The following is a 17,362-nucleotide window of genomic DNA, read 5'->3' as shown; positions in this document are numbered from 1 at the left end:
CCCTGCAGATCCAATGCAATCTTCAAATTTGTCCATACTTCCTTGAAAGAGACAACTAACCTCTCATTGACAAAATGTTTGCAAGACTAGCTTTCTGCTAATTACAGAGTTTTCAGCAATATTTTACCACTTTCGTATTATTTCACAATTATGCTACTTACTTTTTTTACAGCATATTCGATCACAGATTTGCTATTTTGAAGCATTTTTGTTATTGTGAACCAATTTTAGTGTAGTCAACATATTACACCAGGAATTATAAAAGGCCGAGATGGCCATTCCCGGGGTTTGGATATGTAACTCACAGCTCAAGCCACATGGCGGTAGCGAGAGTCGAGACATACCACACTGTGCCATCTTTACCTCTTTGTAAAGACAAAACAATGAACCGGTAAGGGAGTCAATATGATTTACATTTGCAAAATAGCAAAATACAGTACCAGGTGTCCTAACATTTTTTACAGTCGTAAACAGATCAGAATCGGAGTTTGCGGCAACAAAAAGAGTTTTCCTATATATCAGTCCCATTTTAGGATTTGGCAACTTTTTTTACTCCATTTTTTTGTGACTGGATACCAATTCGGTATTTGGAAGGCGTGTGTTTTGGACTTGACTTCCAAATAACAAATCTGTACTCTATGTGTCAGTGGTTTGTGACCATAATTCCAGTCACAGACCCACTAAAACGTTACCAACCCTCAATTTGGGTGGTAACTCATTCGAAAAAGAGAGGGGACCTGTTCCTGTGTGTAAATTGTGGGGAAAGTTTCTGGGAGAATTGGCAGTAGTCCCCAGGATAGTGTGCCCCGGAATATCAAAACCACAATATTGATGGAACACAATATCGAGGGCAGAACATTGAAAATAAAATATCGTCAGGGAGGTAAGTCTAAATTTTCAATATCTAACGTTACATATATTTACATTTATGGTACATATATTTCAAGGTATGTAGATGGGGAGTTGAGGTAGGAATAATACATCTATACTCTCCTATATGCACTCACCTGTGGAAATGTTGTCTCTCTATATTCTGTCCTTGATATTCTTGTACCACAATATTTTGATGTCGATATTCAGCAGTACAGTCCACTGGATCACTGCCAACTCTCAGAGAAACTTTTTAAAAAAGAAAACTTTTTTTTCAATAAAAAAGTAGCCCCATTTCCTTCAATAAATCAGGATGCTTAATTAATATTTCTTTATTTAAATGCAGCCACATGCATGGTGGTATGCTGTCCTTTGAAAGCCATTATTCCTGTGATTATATCCATGCAGAGGGAGTCCCAATTTAAAACCTACCTAATGAATATTATTTAGGTAGGTTAGATTACAGCTGACCCCATTTCCGAATTTTACAAACTGACCTATTAATAGGTTGGTTCGTAAAATTCAATGCTGATAGCAAAAATACAAGTTGCAAGTTGCAACCAGTTTTTGCGACCAGTATAATGAAACATCTGGCCCATTGGTTTGATAGAACTCAGGAAGAAATAAGGTGTAAATTATAGAGCATACCAATCATAATAAAATAAATTTTATGTTGTGTTATTTGCTGGTAGTTTTAATGAGCGTTAGCAAATTGCATTCATTCCCTGTTGTACAATTAGAGGCAAATATCTGATTTCTTAAGAGCTTTTACCACGCAATAAATGCCTGTCTGTCTTGTAAATGAGACACAAAGAGCGAGGAGCAGACATGTGGGGGAAGGTCGAAGAAGCAGGAGAGAGGAGGCACAGGATGGCATGTAATGCCCAGTTAACAAATAAATAAGCATTTACAATGCAATAGGTCTCGCATTAATTAAGTTTGAGCTGTTGGCATTGCTAAATATTGCAACACCAATTGCAACACCAATTGCAACAAAAGTCTATAAATTGGAGGCCAAAAAATGTTTTACTTATTTTGTAGCAATGGCGGCATGCTGCGCTTTGAATGAATATGTTTAAAAGTAAAGTGCGCCATACTGCTATTGTTACAATAGTTAATTGTGGATGCTTTAACAATTGATGTGTGCACTGATGGCTGGTGGTGTGTGTGTCTGTAGCAATTGTGCACTGATGGCTGGTAGTTTGTGTGCCTGGTGGAAGTGTGCACTGCCGGCTGGTGGTGTGTGTGCTTGGTGGAAGCGTACACTGACGACTGATGGTGTGTGTGCCTGGTGAAAGCGTACACTGACGGATGGTGGTGTGTGTCTGATGAATGCATGCACTGACGACTGGTGGTGTGTGTGTGTGCTTGGTGAAAGCGTGCACTGACGGCTGGTGGTGTGTGTGTGCCTGGTGAAAGCGTGCACTGACGGCTGGTGGTGTGTGTGTGCCTGGTGAAAGCGTGCACTGATGGCTGGTGGTGTGTGCCTGGTGAAAGCATGCACTGACGGCTGGTGGTGTGTGTGTGTGCCTGGTGAAAGCGTGCACTGATGGCTGGTGGTGTGTGTGTGCCTGGTGAAAACGTGCACTGACGTCTGGTGGTGTGTGCCTGGTGGGAGCGTGCACTAATGGCTGGTGGTGTTTGTGTCCGGTGAAAGCGTGCACTGATGGCTGGTGGTGTTTGTGCCCAGTGAAAGCGTGCACTGATGACTGATGGTGTCTGTGCTTGGTGAAAGTGTGCCCTGACGGTTGGTTCTGTGTGTGGTTGTGTGTGTGTGGTTGTATGTGTGGTTGTATGTGTGTTTGTATGTGTGGTTGTGTGTGTGGTTATGTGTGTGGTTGTGTGTGTGTGTGGCTGTGTGTGTGTTGTTGTGTGTATTGTGTTTGTGTGTGTGGTTGTGTGTGTTGTGTTTGTGGTTGTGTGTGTTGTGTTTGTGGTTATGTGTGTGGTGGTGTGTGTGGTTGTGTGTGGTTGTGTGTGTGTGTGTGGTTGTGTGTGTGTGTGTTTGTGTGTGGTTGTGTGTGTGTGTGTGTGGTTGTGTGTGTGGTTGTGTGTGGGTGTGTGTGGTTGTGTGTGTGTGTGTGTGATTGTGTGTGTGTGTGGCTGTGTGTGTGTGGGGCGGGTGAGGGGGCAGATAAGCGTAATGTTGTCAGCTCTGAGTAGCACACAGTTTATGCTCATATTCTGAAGCATGTGTTTCCAGACTCCCTGCTCCCCCTTGACGGTCGGTCCGAGTTATACCTTGCACTGCTGTTAAGCCTCAGTAAATCCCAGGCACACTTCCGCTTTGCATCTATCACCACTGGGAAGAAGCAGTGTACCAGTACATTGATTAATCGGCCGGCTGATGGAGACACTCCTGTGAAATCTAAAGCATTTAATAAAATATCCCTCATGTTAGCTCTTAAAGTGACCCTCACATTATATCCTCAAATTACCTTCACGTGAGATATTTAAGTGACCCTCCGGTGAGACCTGAGAGTTAGCCTCTTGAGATCCAGGGGTGATCATACCTGAGACGCCAAAAGAAGCTGCTGTGACATGTCCAGGAGCCACCTAAATTACCCAACTGTATTTACAAAAACGACCGAAATGTGAGAAAATAGTCCTGCCCTAATAGCCCCACATAACGCCTTCATTTGCCAAAATGTGAGGAACAGTACAGCAGCAAAAAAGTGGATTGAAAGGATAACGCCAGCAGCGTGGGTAATGTAATAAAGGGAGTGGCTTAAATAACGTGCAAAAAAAAAAAAATCGTGCTTAGCTTAGTGTGCTGCCCCACTTGTATTTTGGCTGTTTGTTTCTTTCATTGCATCCAGATATATGATACAACGAGTAACAGCATACTGACAATAAGTCCGGTCTATTGGCTTTGTCAATGGTTGTTAGTTGCATAAGATAAATAAGCAGCAACGATGGCTTGGGCTATAGTATGCTGCAGGGTTGGGTATAAAAAAAAAAGCCAAATTATGCGGTATAATGCAGCACATTTGGGTGCATTGGAGGACTAAACAGGTGCAAGCTGCGGAAAGATAGTGGGAACACAAGTCACTTGGGGGACATTACCTGACCTGTAGTCACATCACACCGCTGATGTACGCCCATCCAATACCTGACCTCTCTGAAGAGAGCACGCAGCGATGGTCAGCTATGTGCAAGTGTGTGAAGGGGTGCACAGCACTGAAGGAGGTTACAATGGGTTGAGAGGGGGTGAAGGGTGAAATAACTTGCAATACCACCTACCATCGTCCTGCCCCAACAGCCCCACATAACGCCTTCATTTGCTAAAATGTGAGCGACAGTACAGCAGCAAAAAGTGGATTGAAAGTATAACGCCAGCAGCGTGGGTAATGTAATAAAGGGAGTGGCTTAAATAACGTGCAAAAAAAAAAAAATCGTGCTTAGCTTAGTGTGCTGCCCCACTTGTATTTTGGCTGTTTCTGTCATTGCATCCAGATATATGATACAACGAGTAGCAGCATACTGACAATAAGTTGGGTCTATTGGCTTTGTCAATGGTTGTTAGTTGCATAAGATAAATAAGCAGCAACGATGGCTTGGGCTATAGTATGGAGAGTGGGCTAGGACACATGTAAGAGAAAAGGGGGGAACATTACCTACAGGATAGTGAGGTGCAAACAACATGCTGCAGGCGGAGGAACAGGAGGCATTCTTCAGTAAAGAGGTACACGCCACACGCCTCCTAAAATGAGTGCAGTCCACAAGAACGGGAAAAGGATGCTGGTGACACAAACAGCAAGCGATGCGCGCTCTGTGCTGGGGGTGGGGGAGGGCCATTAAAGGAAGGGGACAGAGAGAAGCCTGTGAGAACTCGCGCCAAAAGTTAAAAGAAAAGCGGAGATCAAAGGAAGGGTGGGAGGGACATTGGCGAGGGAGCATATGTCGAGTGGAGATGTAGGTGCTTTAACAATGAGTAAAAAAAAAGTTACAAAGTCAATTCTGTTGTAAAAAGCTGTGAAGAACATGGGTGCGGCTGTGTGTGTGTCTGGGAGGCAGAGCATAAGGGGGATGGGGGTGAGAGGGTGTGCTGAAGCATGGTAATCTGAATGCATGTCCATACGGCAGCAGAGGCGGAGCGCGCACATGACACACTTTCCCTAAACACTAGTGTATAGGTATAGAAACAAGAAAAGGAACATTTGTAGGCCAAACACTGCTTAAACATTTACTTAGCTATTCTCCATCTTTGGGCTGTATTCCAGAAGGTAAAATATAATGCTAAATAGTCAATCCACAGCATTTCGTTTACCCCCCTTATATCACTAGGTTTTAGAAATGAGCTGTTATGTGTGCATTATTTGATTCAATGCCTATTATACTCCCCATGTTAGACTCATGTTTTGATTTGTTACGTTTCCCTATAATTGTAAAGCGCTCTGATATCCTTCAGGATCAAGTTCGCGCTATATAAAACTTTATAAATAAATAAAATAAATAAGTGACTGAGAACATCAAAGCGGCCGCAAAAGTTCTCCCAAAGGCTGCAGGCGGACAAATGGTGTGCACGCCAGGCGCACATGCACTGTGCCCGATCCGACTGCAGACTTTGGGAGCATTTTTGAGAGCCCCTTACTATACTCTCACAAAGCATTGCTAACGCAATGGCTATAGCGAGACCTAAAAAGCCACACAGACATGCGTATCGGGCAAGTTTTTTCAGTATGATGAAATAGGAAAGTGAGAGTGGGAGGGGGGTCGCGAGTGCCTAGTCCTAGTCTGTTGAGCACAAATAAGGAACCTTTATAAATAGCTTACCTACTAAGCTAAAGTATGGCAAAACATGGCCATTACATCCTGTGCTTCGTAAATGCCTACATACCACCTTTGCCCACAGAAGAATGACAGATATATCAGCGCAGCAGCATATTTATTCATTTTTTTGTTCCACATCTGTACAAACCCTCCTTTTCCAGAACTGTGTTCTCACACTAACCATCGATGTTAATCTAGTAAAATATGAACGTTTTGGAGGCCAAACAAAAATATTCATATGTCTTTTATATAGAAGTCTCGTTAAAACCCTGTAAAATTCCCAATTTTGAAACCAAGAGGATGGGGTGGACAAAGCACCCTAAAGGTGAGTCATTGACAGTAATTAGACAAATTGCAAGCATTGCTCCCATAACCTTTTGTGTGTTTGATTTACGGTTAGGTAAGCCAACAATTGCACAGCTGAATGTTCATCCTTATTTTCTTCACATTGGCAATATTTCTACTTGGGATGAAATCCTTCTACTGCATTGCCACTGCATCCCCACTGCACCCCCACTCCGGACAGATGGAGCTGACTAGTCCACTTTCTCACAGTCACTGCACCACTTATGCCTCCTTGTACAATGAGTGTTGGAATAGGAATGGCAAATGTTTGTGATTATCCACAGGCATAAGACGTGTGTGGCTGTTCACTACATCTGTGGTACTCAAATGAGAACATTTATTGTAGTGCCACATTGTACACTTTGTATTTAGGGTTTTATATAGCATGAACTCGAACCAAAGGTATCAAAGTGCTTTACATGACCCCCAGTTACGTTACAGTTGGACATATACATTTTTGGTAGGCGGGGAGATTTAGTGATTCTCCCAGATTCACAGGATGTTGAGCGTTCCTGCCGAGACACGAACCTGGTTCCCCAGCTTCGATGTCGACCGCTCTAGTCGCTAGGCCACATCCTCTCCACACTTGGATCTGTGGTAAATATACAGTCCAAACAGCTTTACCACAGGCACAAGTGCAACCTGTGCAAGCACTTATTAGTGGTTCTTCTTCATAAGATTAGGATTTGCAGTTTCCTACGCACATTCTCTCATGTAGAAGTGTATTAGTTATGGTTTGTAGTGGTAGGTTCAGGACACAAACTATACACAGATTGCAAGCTCGTAAGACACAGGCTATGTTTGGAATGGACATGTGATCAGGTTACTTTGAAGAGCGTTGACAGGGAACAATCTCTTGTTGAATTGATGGCAAGTGAGTAGCCAGTAAATGTAAATACCTCCCAATTTGAGCCAAAGGTCTGATGGCACCAAGCAAGTGAAGCACGTGAGCCCAAAACTTCTTAGAAGAGCCTCCTTGTCCATTCCATCCAAACATCTTTCCATTCATCCTTTCACACTTCAATTCACCCTCTGATATCCACTACTTCACATTTACATTCTACCATCCCTTTATTCTTTCATCTATCATTCAATCATTCACCATTCCATCCATTGAATTTGTCACCATTCCATCCATCTGCCCCTTTTATCAATCCATCCATTCACACGGCCATTGTCTATGCATGCATCCATCCATCCAACCATCTACCCATACATCCATGATTTGACTTACCTATTCATTTATTAAGCCTCTCATTCATCAGCTGATCCTTTTGTCCACCATCCATCCTCTCAGATTTCCATTGACTTTGATACCCTTTCACCCTCCTATCATTCACCAATCTTCCCAGATTTCCATTTACCTATCATCCATTCATCCTCTGAGACAACCGAGGAGCCATAAAATTAAAAAATCCCCAACTTTGAAATGAAGCTCCTATGGCACCAAACAATCAAAGCAGGTGAGCACCCTGGTATCGTCACTCAACTACATATTCATCCTTTTACTCATCCATCCACCCCTGATACTGCCCATTTTACTTTTACACTCTGTTATCCATTCATTCTTCCATCCATCATTCAGCCTTTCACCATTCCATCTATCCATTGGTTATTTCAACCATCCTGTCATCTATTCACACATCCATCCTCTATACATCTGTATATCCATACATCCATAACTTGACTTACTCATCCGCCAATAAAGCCTCCATCCATCCTTTTGCTCATCGATTCCTCTAGCCATACTCTCAGATTTCCAGTTTGCCATCCATCCTCTCGATTTCCATTTACTATGTTATCTATCTGCTCAGATTTCCATTAACTCTGCCATCCATCCTCTCATCCGTTCATTCTTTCATCTACCCAACCCTTCACCCATTCATCTATCCATCCATTCACTCGCCCATGCATATCCATTCTTCATTCCCTTTTCTAGCAGCTCATCCCCATGTTGCAGATAAAAGAGGCCCATAAAGAATCCCCGCTGCAGCTTCTAAAACAGGGTGTTCACAACACCCCTGCTCTCAGGTTTTCATTTACTGTGCATCCTTTCTCCACCCGTCCATCATTTCTCTCAGATTTTCTTCCTTCCTTCCTCTTAAATTTCCATTTACTCTACTATCCTTTCATTCACCCATTTACCCATTCTGTTACCCATTAATCCTCTTACCCACTCTTCCACCCATCCTTTCGCACACTCATCCATCCTTTCACCTGCCAATGCATCCTTTTTCCCAGCCATCATTTTACCCGCCCACCCATCCTTTCGCCCATCAATCTGTTAACTCTCTCATTCACCCATCTTTTTACCCACACTTTCATTCATTCATCCATCCATCCTTTCATCCAACTTTCTTTCACCTACACACCATCTATCCTTTCATCCATCCATCCTTTCACCCACTCATGCATCCACTCGCCCATTCTTCTTTCCCTATTCTATCAACCCATCTTTCTTTCTTCCTTTTGGCATTAATTATGAGCTTTTATCTGTGAACTTGCAGATAAAACAGGCCCATAAAGAACCCCACCCCAGCTGTAGCTGCTAAAGCAAGGCGGGTGGGTGTGGGGGCGGGGACGCTCAACGTACCTGATTGGTGTGGCCAGGACACCAAGTATATATGAATTTACTAGATGGCCATTCGGTCAAATAGTATATATTAGGGGAGAGTCGACTGCATAAGTTGTCATAGGGTTAGTAGACCAGGTATTGTTGGGTTGGGGCAGGCTGTAAACATTATAAGCGGGTCATAAACCAATCTATATATTGCAGGCTGACTGGTTTGCAACCTGCCCTACATTTTCCAATGCAACTGGTGGGCTAATCAGCAGCATAAAAAAAGCACATTCACTGGAAATCCCAAAAATATAGGTTACAAAAATATCGCGCCTTTGGAAGCAGCGACAGAAATCTTTACTCAAAGTGATAATATTATACTAATTGTATTTAAACCTAATATTTCTGTCAGAGGATATGTTTGCTAACAATATTCTGATATACAACTGGTGCAAAATGGACTCCTTTAGCATTCTTGTTACTGCTCCTCTGCTCTCCAGTAGCCCACACCAGTTAATCTCAATCTATGTGTCTGGATGAACCCGCCTCTCGGCGCTAGACAGCGCTAATGCACTGACACTCTCCACGCCCCCGAGACACTGGTGGACACAACACCCCTCAGCGGCATTCACTCGTAAATTAAGATGAATGCTGATGGAAAGAGAGGACTGCTGAATGTAATCCAGAGGTTGTAACAAGGGGGCGGGTGAAGGATGAAGTGGGGGCAGGGGCCTGGCGGACTAACAAGAACCAGGAGCTTCAGTGGAAAACGAGAACAAGATGTAGAGAGACACATTTTGCTCACATACAGGCAGAAGCTTTTACTATACCCTTATTTCCCAGAACCACATTGGTGCACAGTGATCCGGCAACTGCACTAGTTAATTAGTGGACTATAGTTCCCACATAAATCAAAATTGGCACAGTGTTAACCTCTTTTCACTAGCCTGGAGCACTGACCTGGTGAAACGAGGTTGGCATATGCATCCAGACACCCAGTGGGTGCGCTGTGCCCAGCACAAAGGTAGTAGATCTCCACCCACAAAGACAACACCACCAATTTTAGAGTGAAGGAGAACACGTGTTTGTGGCATAAAGGAGAGAGCAAGAAATGCCAGGGTAGTGCCAGCACCTTCTCCCTTGGAACTGAGCCCATCTATGCCACTGATCTCGGTGAGAGTGAAGACAGGACAAGTGGCGTACAATTTACTATTACTCTGCACAACATCAAAAAAGTGTTTGCTGACATTGGAAGTGGTGCCTGGGTTTTACACCGAATATTACCAGGGAAATGCATATATTAAAGATACATTTAGTAGTCAGGGCGAATGAGTGTCTGAGCAAAGCCATAGGGAATACAGCCCTCCCTACTTAGTAATTGTCTCATCTGTCACATTGATGAATATTGGCTTATGCTGATGAAATCAATATGTAAATCAATTTCTCAGCCTGTTCAATGACTATTATTCCGGAAGATACAATCAGAGCCCAAATAACTCAAGCGGAGCTCACCAGATGCCAACTAAGTCAATCTGTGGAGAAGGCACCTTCTTGATGATCCACCTGCATTTAGATCGAGTTGTTGTGGAGTGCTCTAAGTGGGTATTTTTAAAACCATAAATTCCCATGGATAAGATCAGAGTTGTTTCAATAAAGCTGAATTTGGGACCCGTCCTTTTTTATCACCGCTTTTAGCCTAGTTGCTATATAGGTGAGTTCAATTTGCTCTAGGACTGATCCATGACAAGTTTTCTGAAAAAAGAAAAATATGCAGCATTACTGTAGAGTCATGCTACAATGTATGCAGAGATTCTACTATAAGGGGATTCTCAAACTTCTCCATGAATAGGGCTGGGAATCTTCTCCTTAGCTATATTTAATTGTGCAGACTGTCCGCAGGAGTGTTTGTGGTGGAAATGTGCCTTGACCACGAAGGATTTTTTCCATTTCTTTTTTTTACTACAAAATTAAACCAAATTTCTTGCACTTTCACCGGACTCCCACAAAAAATGGGCATGATTGATTAATGTTAACACCCTCTGTAGATTTAGAGGAACCAATATGTTCAAACGGGGTAAAAAAAAAAGCCTTGACAAAGCATATGAATACTCACAAAGTAACAATTTTGCGAGTGTTAACTATCTTCCCAGTGACACTCACCCCCCCAAGCTCTCTCTCAATGTGACCCTCCCTGGAAATTTCTATGTTCCCAGACCTAGTACAAAACTTTTGACTTTAAAGAATCATCCGTGTTGGTAAACATCACTTACAACGAAACTTTTACAATGCACTACCATTACAACGTGGTCATTACAACGCAAACCATTACAACGCATTGCGCTGGGGGGCGCTCTAGGATAGGGAATAAGTTTAATTTACTATCCAACACCTTCCCTAGTGTCCACGGGGACTGGAGTTGGAATAGTAAATGAAACTATTCACTATCCAGCACCCAAAAGCGCTATGCGTTGTCATGGTATGCGATGTAAAAACCGCGTTGTAAAGGCAGGCGTTGTAATAGCCTGCGTTGTAACGTCATACATCCCTCTGTGTTAGATGATTTTTCCTAGTAAAATGTTTCTTCATCTGGCCAAAACGTCTTTAGATCATGATTCAAACGCAAACAAGATTCTCCACCATATAGTTAAAAGAATATCAGCCAGAGGGTTACATGACAATTTTTCAAACAAATGTATTTGAAGAAAGAACTGGTGAACAAATAATACACTGACAATCGCATAGCATTATGACTAGCACCGTAACCTGCTAGTTAACAGGGCATGTGTTAGCACTGCTTGCCACCACCTTTGAGATGACACGGCTCTAGCAGTGATAGTTGAATACAGAAGTATTCACTTGTCTCAGCCAAAAGTTTAGGTACCAGAACGTAACAAAAAGACAACACTGGATTATCTGCTGACACGGGACAACTGGTGTCTGAATAATCTAATTTGCACTAGCGTTTTACAAAAACCAACAAAAAAATCTAAAATTGATAAAATACGCTGAAGGTCTGTGGCATTGATGGTGAAAGGAAAGATTGCATTCCTGATGAGGGAGGCAATTTGTGGGGTCTCGGTACAGTATTGATCAGTTTGGGGGAGGGGAACAAAGGTTTAGCTGGTGGGTCTTTCACGATTCTGTGGTGCGAGGTTTTGAACATGTTCTTTTCTGAAGTCACCCTAGCATTCTGGGTTTGCACCTCATGCAATGACGCTACGAGCGACTAATGTAATCAAACACAACACAAACACAAAGTGCACTTTCTCCACTCATATTTGAGTGGTGGCTTGTTCACGTCACTGTGTCTCTTGCCCTTCACTGGCATATGAGAGAAGAATCTCCCTCACTGTGGGCAAACACTGTGTAACGAAGGTGGTGAGCTCCAAACTTTGGAGGCATACCTCTGGCCATTTAAAGGTGGTTGTGTAAACGTTGCCGAAGCGGCCACACACAAAAAAAACTCAATTTGACCCCAGAAAACACTTACTACAGAACTGGGGCTTTCACACAAAAGCATCTTCTGAATGAATTGACCATTGCAGCTTTGCCCAACGACAGAACAAACGCCCATAAGGGCCAAAAACATATTCAATGCAACGTAAAATATATTCTACTTGCTAGACGTGGAAACAAAGCACAAGGCAGAATGGACCAGTTTTTTTTATCTATAGAACTTTCGCATAGAATTAGGTACAGCCAAAGCTGGAAAGCGTGGTGGACACACGGGAACGGCGTTCCGGGAATGAACAGTTAGCATACACGCAGTCCAACTTTACACCCCAGTCTCGGTCCGCTGTGAAACCACGCGAGAGGTTTGTAGGCGCTACTTACGCTTGCCCTTCCGCCTGGCGCCCAGGGGCAGCAGCACCTTCATGGTCTTGATCCGAACCCAGGCCGCTTGTGGGATGAACGCCATGCCTCCGAGCTCGGGCTGTCAGCACTGCAGAGGCTCGCCTTCCCGCGCCGGCAGGCTGTGATTTACTCGACTCGAGGAGCCCGTCTCCCCTCTGCTCCTGTTGTAGTCCTGCTTTGAGGCACGTGGAGGCAGGAGTGCAGCCGGTGGCCCTAACTTACCAGTGCTCGTTATCTGCTGCGGAGGGAGGCGCTTTTATAAGCTCTCTCCCTGCGCGCTCGCGCTCGGCGCTGCAGCCTCCCGCAAAAGCGCCCTCCGGGGCAGGCACAAAAGAGCAGATGCATACACCCCGTTTATTGAAAAACTGATGAAAGGGGACAGCTCTTGTCGAAGCTGTCAATCAAAGACGTAATAGAAAAGATGCATTCATGCTGGAACATGCCAAGGTCCTTTCTCTGAGTGTGTCACCGCGCCACAAACTCCTTCTTTTGCTTTACGTGAGTTGTTTGTGAAGGACACCCCAGCCACTCATAAAACTGACTAATTGCAGGCATATCTGGATGTAACGCACCGAGCCTACTACGGAAGACAAACTTTCCTTCCTTTCCGCCCACTCGTTTCTTTCTCTTTTAATGTTTCCAACTTTCTTTCCTTCCATCTCCCTTCATTCCCTCCTCCTATGCCTATGTCCTTCTTTCCATTCTCCTTCTTTCATTTCTTCAATTCCCATTTTCTTTCTACATTCCCTTTTTCCTTCCCTCACTCTTCCTTGTATAATTTCCTCTTTCTCTTTTTGTATCATTTTTTCAGTCCTTCTTTCTCTCCCTTCCCTTCTTCTATCATCTTTGACTTTACTCCTTTAACTGATTCTGATCCTTTCATCCTTTATGTGCGCCCCCTTCTTTTCTACCTAATTTTGATTCCTTCCCCTCGTTTTTTCCTTGCTTTCATTACCCCATTGCCTCACCCCTTCCTTGCACTTCTCCTTCCTTGAGTCCTTCAATTCTTCCTTAAATCCCTATCTTCTTTCTGTCTTCCCTCCTTCCCTGCACATCCAGTATTTTATTTCAGCTCGTTCTTCCTTCTTTCACTTTGCCATGTTTTCCCTACTTCTTTCACCTTCTTCACCTTTTTCTTCCAATATGTCTCCCCTTCTTTCTTTAACCCCCTTCCTTCCCATTTCTCTTACATCTTTCCTTCATTTGTTTGTTCATTCATTCAACCTCTTTACTTGTTTCTTCCTTTCTTCCTCTGCTCTTAGTCTAACTATTCATTCCTCTTCTCCCTCCTCAACCACCTCTCCTGCCCTTTCCCCCTTCCTGCCTCCCTTCTTTTCCTGTTTCTTTAAGCATCACTCCATCCATGTTGATCACTTACCATAAGATTTCCAATGCCTTTATACCAAACCCGATTCAGGGTACTAATAGGGTAGACAGATGCTACTGGTCTCCGACTGTGGTGGTTCATGTCATTTGCCACAGTGCCCTGGGGTCTTTCCTACTACGGCTCTGTAAAATGGGTTAGGTAGTTTCCGAGCTTGACTCTCAGGGTAGCAAGGTTGAGCAGTCAAAGGCTTCCCAGGGAGTTAGTGAGGTGGGCATGGACTCAAAATTCAACAGTCAACCAATAGACCCAATATGTTTGTTGTCCAAACCAGTGATTATCTTAGTACAATGAAACTGCTTTATTATCACAGGTAAATGTAATACCACTCAATCCAATGTAGGGCTCATGTACAAGAATCCAATTGCAACAACGAGGTCTTGTATAGATGCCCACCTGCTATGGCACCCTTTCCCTGTTGGGGGAGTTGGTATAGTGCACATCGTTCTTTGACTCCAGTCTAATAACAGATCAGACACAGGTGCAGTTCACTATGCCTCCCCTCACCCAGCACAGTTCAGTTCCTGGAGTTCATACCTAAATTAAAAGGATAATTTAGGCAACAGTCACATTTCCAGTTGAAGAACTGGGTCCTTGCATATGCTTTAGTCTCTCATGTAAGGTCCTGTTATCTGCTCCTGATGTGGTGATCAGCTGGCGCTGGTGAGCGCTCCTTGGGCTGACAATCTCAGTGGGCTCTTCACTGATACTTGACCGCAGTGGTGGTTTAACTTGGGACAACTGGAGCCAGGGTGAGGGAGAAAGAAGAAAAGAACTGGAAGAGGTAACCTTCTGGCTGAGAACCAACAGGTGCTTGCAGTGCATTTATGGCCTCTATACTGGGTTCACATGGGAGTTGTGCTTCTTCGTGCAATTGCGGTCTCAAGGCCTGGATCGGTTCCTGCATTGGCAGTGACATAAGCTCACCCTTCAAACAACAAAAAGAGGGACGGTATGCCTGTTTCCCACTCAGAGAAGAGTGTGGAGGGTCAGCATAAATGAGGTCTCAAAGTACCTTATACAACAAAGGGTTTTACGCTGCTCCTCTATCAAAACTGCTGGTTGGAATCACAAGTGAATTGGTGCCACTGTACTCTAGAGAGAGCATAGGTGGGGATCCATTTGTTGGATCATAATGCCCTCACGCACCCTTGCAGGTGTCATGCTTCATCATCTGGGCTGCTCCTCGTTGGGTCGGCAGTGCAATACCCAACGGGCTCCCTAAAAAGGGTCTCTTTGTCTGAGATCTTCTAACCAACTGCCGTTTGGTGAAGTGCGGGTGTGGGCCCTGGACTGTGTAGATACTGTGTCGTGATCTAAAATAGGACTGGGAGTACCTAGAAGGACACATTTTATTCTGGGGGTCTCCTGTCCTAATTAAAAAAACAGTAACGACTTACACACCGGTATAGAATCAACTGACTAAAGTGTTGAGGAAGCACTGGAATATACTAAATACAGGGTCACTACAAATTGAGGAACCATGTTTTGCATTCAAACATTCAAAAAATCCAAAAGACATACTCATCAATACCAGACCTACGACTAAGGCCATTAACAAACAGGGTACATTATGGCAATTACCAGCAGTACAGGGCCATTATCCGTGTGGCTCATGCACGGCATGTGCGTTCACCTCCGTTCAAAAAGACATCATACTGAATAACAACTTTACATGGGAAATGGGTACCCACACAAATTGATTCCAACCAGCACTTTTGATAGAGGAACAGTGTAAAACCCTTTGTTGTATAACGTACTTTGAGGCCTCATTTACGCTGGACCTCTCCACTCTTCTCTGAGAGGGAAACAGGCCAACCGTCTCTCTTTTTGTTGTTTGATATTTCGCACGGGTCCTCCCGAGGGACGATTACTTCGGTAGGTAATACTTTTGCAATACCCCTACTACAAATCCATCCACTATTTCTGAGTGGTAACCTCTCACTGAGACTTTCCTTTTATTTACATCATATACCTGACCTACATTAACATGGAAGGCTTAGGATTAAGCTATGGTGAAGAACAGGCAGAAGAAATATTAAGGACCCCCTCAATCCTCTTGGCCGACATTGACAGTGCCACAGGCAGCCAGTCGGAGGAGTGGCAGTCACTAACGGCCTTAAAGAGAGAATGGATTAAGGTCACCTTACACAGTGCCCTTCTGACTGAGTACTTCAGAGCCAAAATTGCACCGAGTGGCCTAATAGTAAAAAACTTCCAGAGGATTTTCTGGGAACATGGACAGTTTAAAATCGAATGGTCACAGATCTCCTAGAAGTGTACCAGAGATCTGTTGATCCTGATTATCAATCAACACATCCAAAAGATTGGCAGACGAGCTGTTGACTCGCATTCAGATGGCCGAAAGTGCCCTGAAAAACGCAACTCCAGGCCTAATCTTTAAAACAAAACTCACTGAAATTAACAATGAGCTCGCTGAACACCAAGAATTCCTAATGAAACAAAAGATTGTCAAACTTCAAAAAGGCATCAAGCGCTTCGATAAGGAGAAGGTATACCCATACCTCAAAGAGGATTTTGTACCGCCAAGGATGGGTTACCTATCATATTCTCGTTCGAACAAGGAGAGGCTCTGCTAGCAGCAGCGATTCCAGTACTGAAAACTGGAAACCCCACCAATAGAGGGGAAGGGGAGGCAGACAAAACTTTAATAACTACCCGCCACCCCAATACCCGGGACCCGCCTTCTGGCAATACCCCATGTTCCCCACAGGCCCACCACAATTTGGAGCCCCAGGCATGAGCCAGCCTTTTTTAGGCAGAGGTTGGGGCAGAGGGCGAGGGCGAAGAAGAGAGAATCAGCCAGAAAAGCGAGTACAATGGGAGCAACCACAACAGCGAGTGTACGAGACCAGGAGCCACACAACCAACACCAAAAAAAGAACTTAGTTGTCAACCTCTCGCCAAGAATCCTGACCAATCTGGAAGAGGAGGTCCTCCAGAAGGGGTTGGGTTTTGTACCCACACCCAAGTTTGACAATTTTAAACAAACGTGTGAACTCCACCAGTTCTTTCGATAAATAAGATTGAAAGCCTTTTTCGATGGGAAAGAGTACTAGGAAAATGACGATTCGGGACTACACAATCCTTCCACATTTACCCCACACAATGGGATGATCCCTAATGAGGTCCTAACCTACAAACAGGCGGTGCTCAAGGATGTTCGATCTTGGCACACCTCTAGAGGCTTCAATAACCTTTCCAAACAAGAGACACTAGCAGTGCAGTCACTAGCCAATGACCCAACTATCACCATTAAACAAGCCGATAAAGGCGGGGCAACTGTGATTATGGCAACCTCAGACTACGAGCAGAGTGCCTAAGACAATTGGGTGACCGTAAATACTATACCCCAATCAAAAAAAAAACACTGAACGACTGATAAAAACCATCACTGGCATAATGGACTTGGCAGAAATCCAAGGGTGGCTGAGATTGAGAGAGGCTTCTATCCTTATCAAAAAAGATCCAAGAACCCCCTATTTCTACAACTTACCCAAAATCCACAAAGGAGTAAACCATGTGCCAGGGAGACCGATCGTCTCCGGCATAGA

At 44.0% G+C, this 17,362-nt stretch overlaps 1 protein-coding gene across 1 annotated transcript in view; it reads right to left on the bottom strand.

Moving 5' to 3' along the window:
* KCNIP2 (potassium voltage-gated channel interacting protein 2) overlaps window positions 1-12,577 on the bottom strand; it is a 113,652-nt gene extending 101,075 nt beyond the window's left edge. Inside the window, exon 1 of the mRNA XM_078641157.1 lies at window positions 12,383-12,577. Coding sequence (XP_078497283.1) covers window positions 12,383-12,467 — 85 coding nt within the window. The 5' untranslated portion in view covers window positions 12,468-12,577. The remainder of the gene's footprint in view (window positions 1-12,382) is intronic.
* Between the last annotated feature and the right edge of the window lie 4,785 nt (window positions 12,578-17,362).

Source organism: Lissotriton helveticus, chromosome 5_1, assembly GCF_964261635.1.
Source record: "Lissotriton helveticus chromosome 5_1, aLisHel1.1, whole genome shotgun sequence".
Classification (NCBI taxonomy): Eukaryota; Metazoa; Chordata; class Amphibia; order Caudata; family Salamandridae; genus Lissotriton; species Lissotriton helveticus.
Note: the sequence above shows the minus strand (reverse complement) of the source record. Positions and strands in the feature narration are given on the sequence as shown.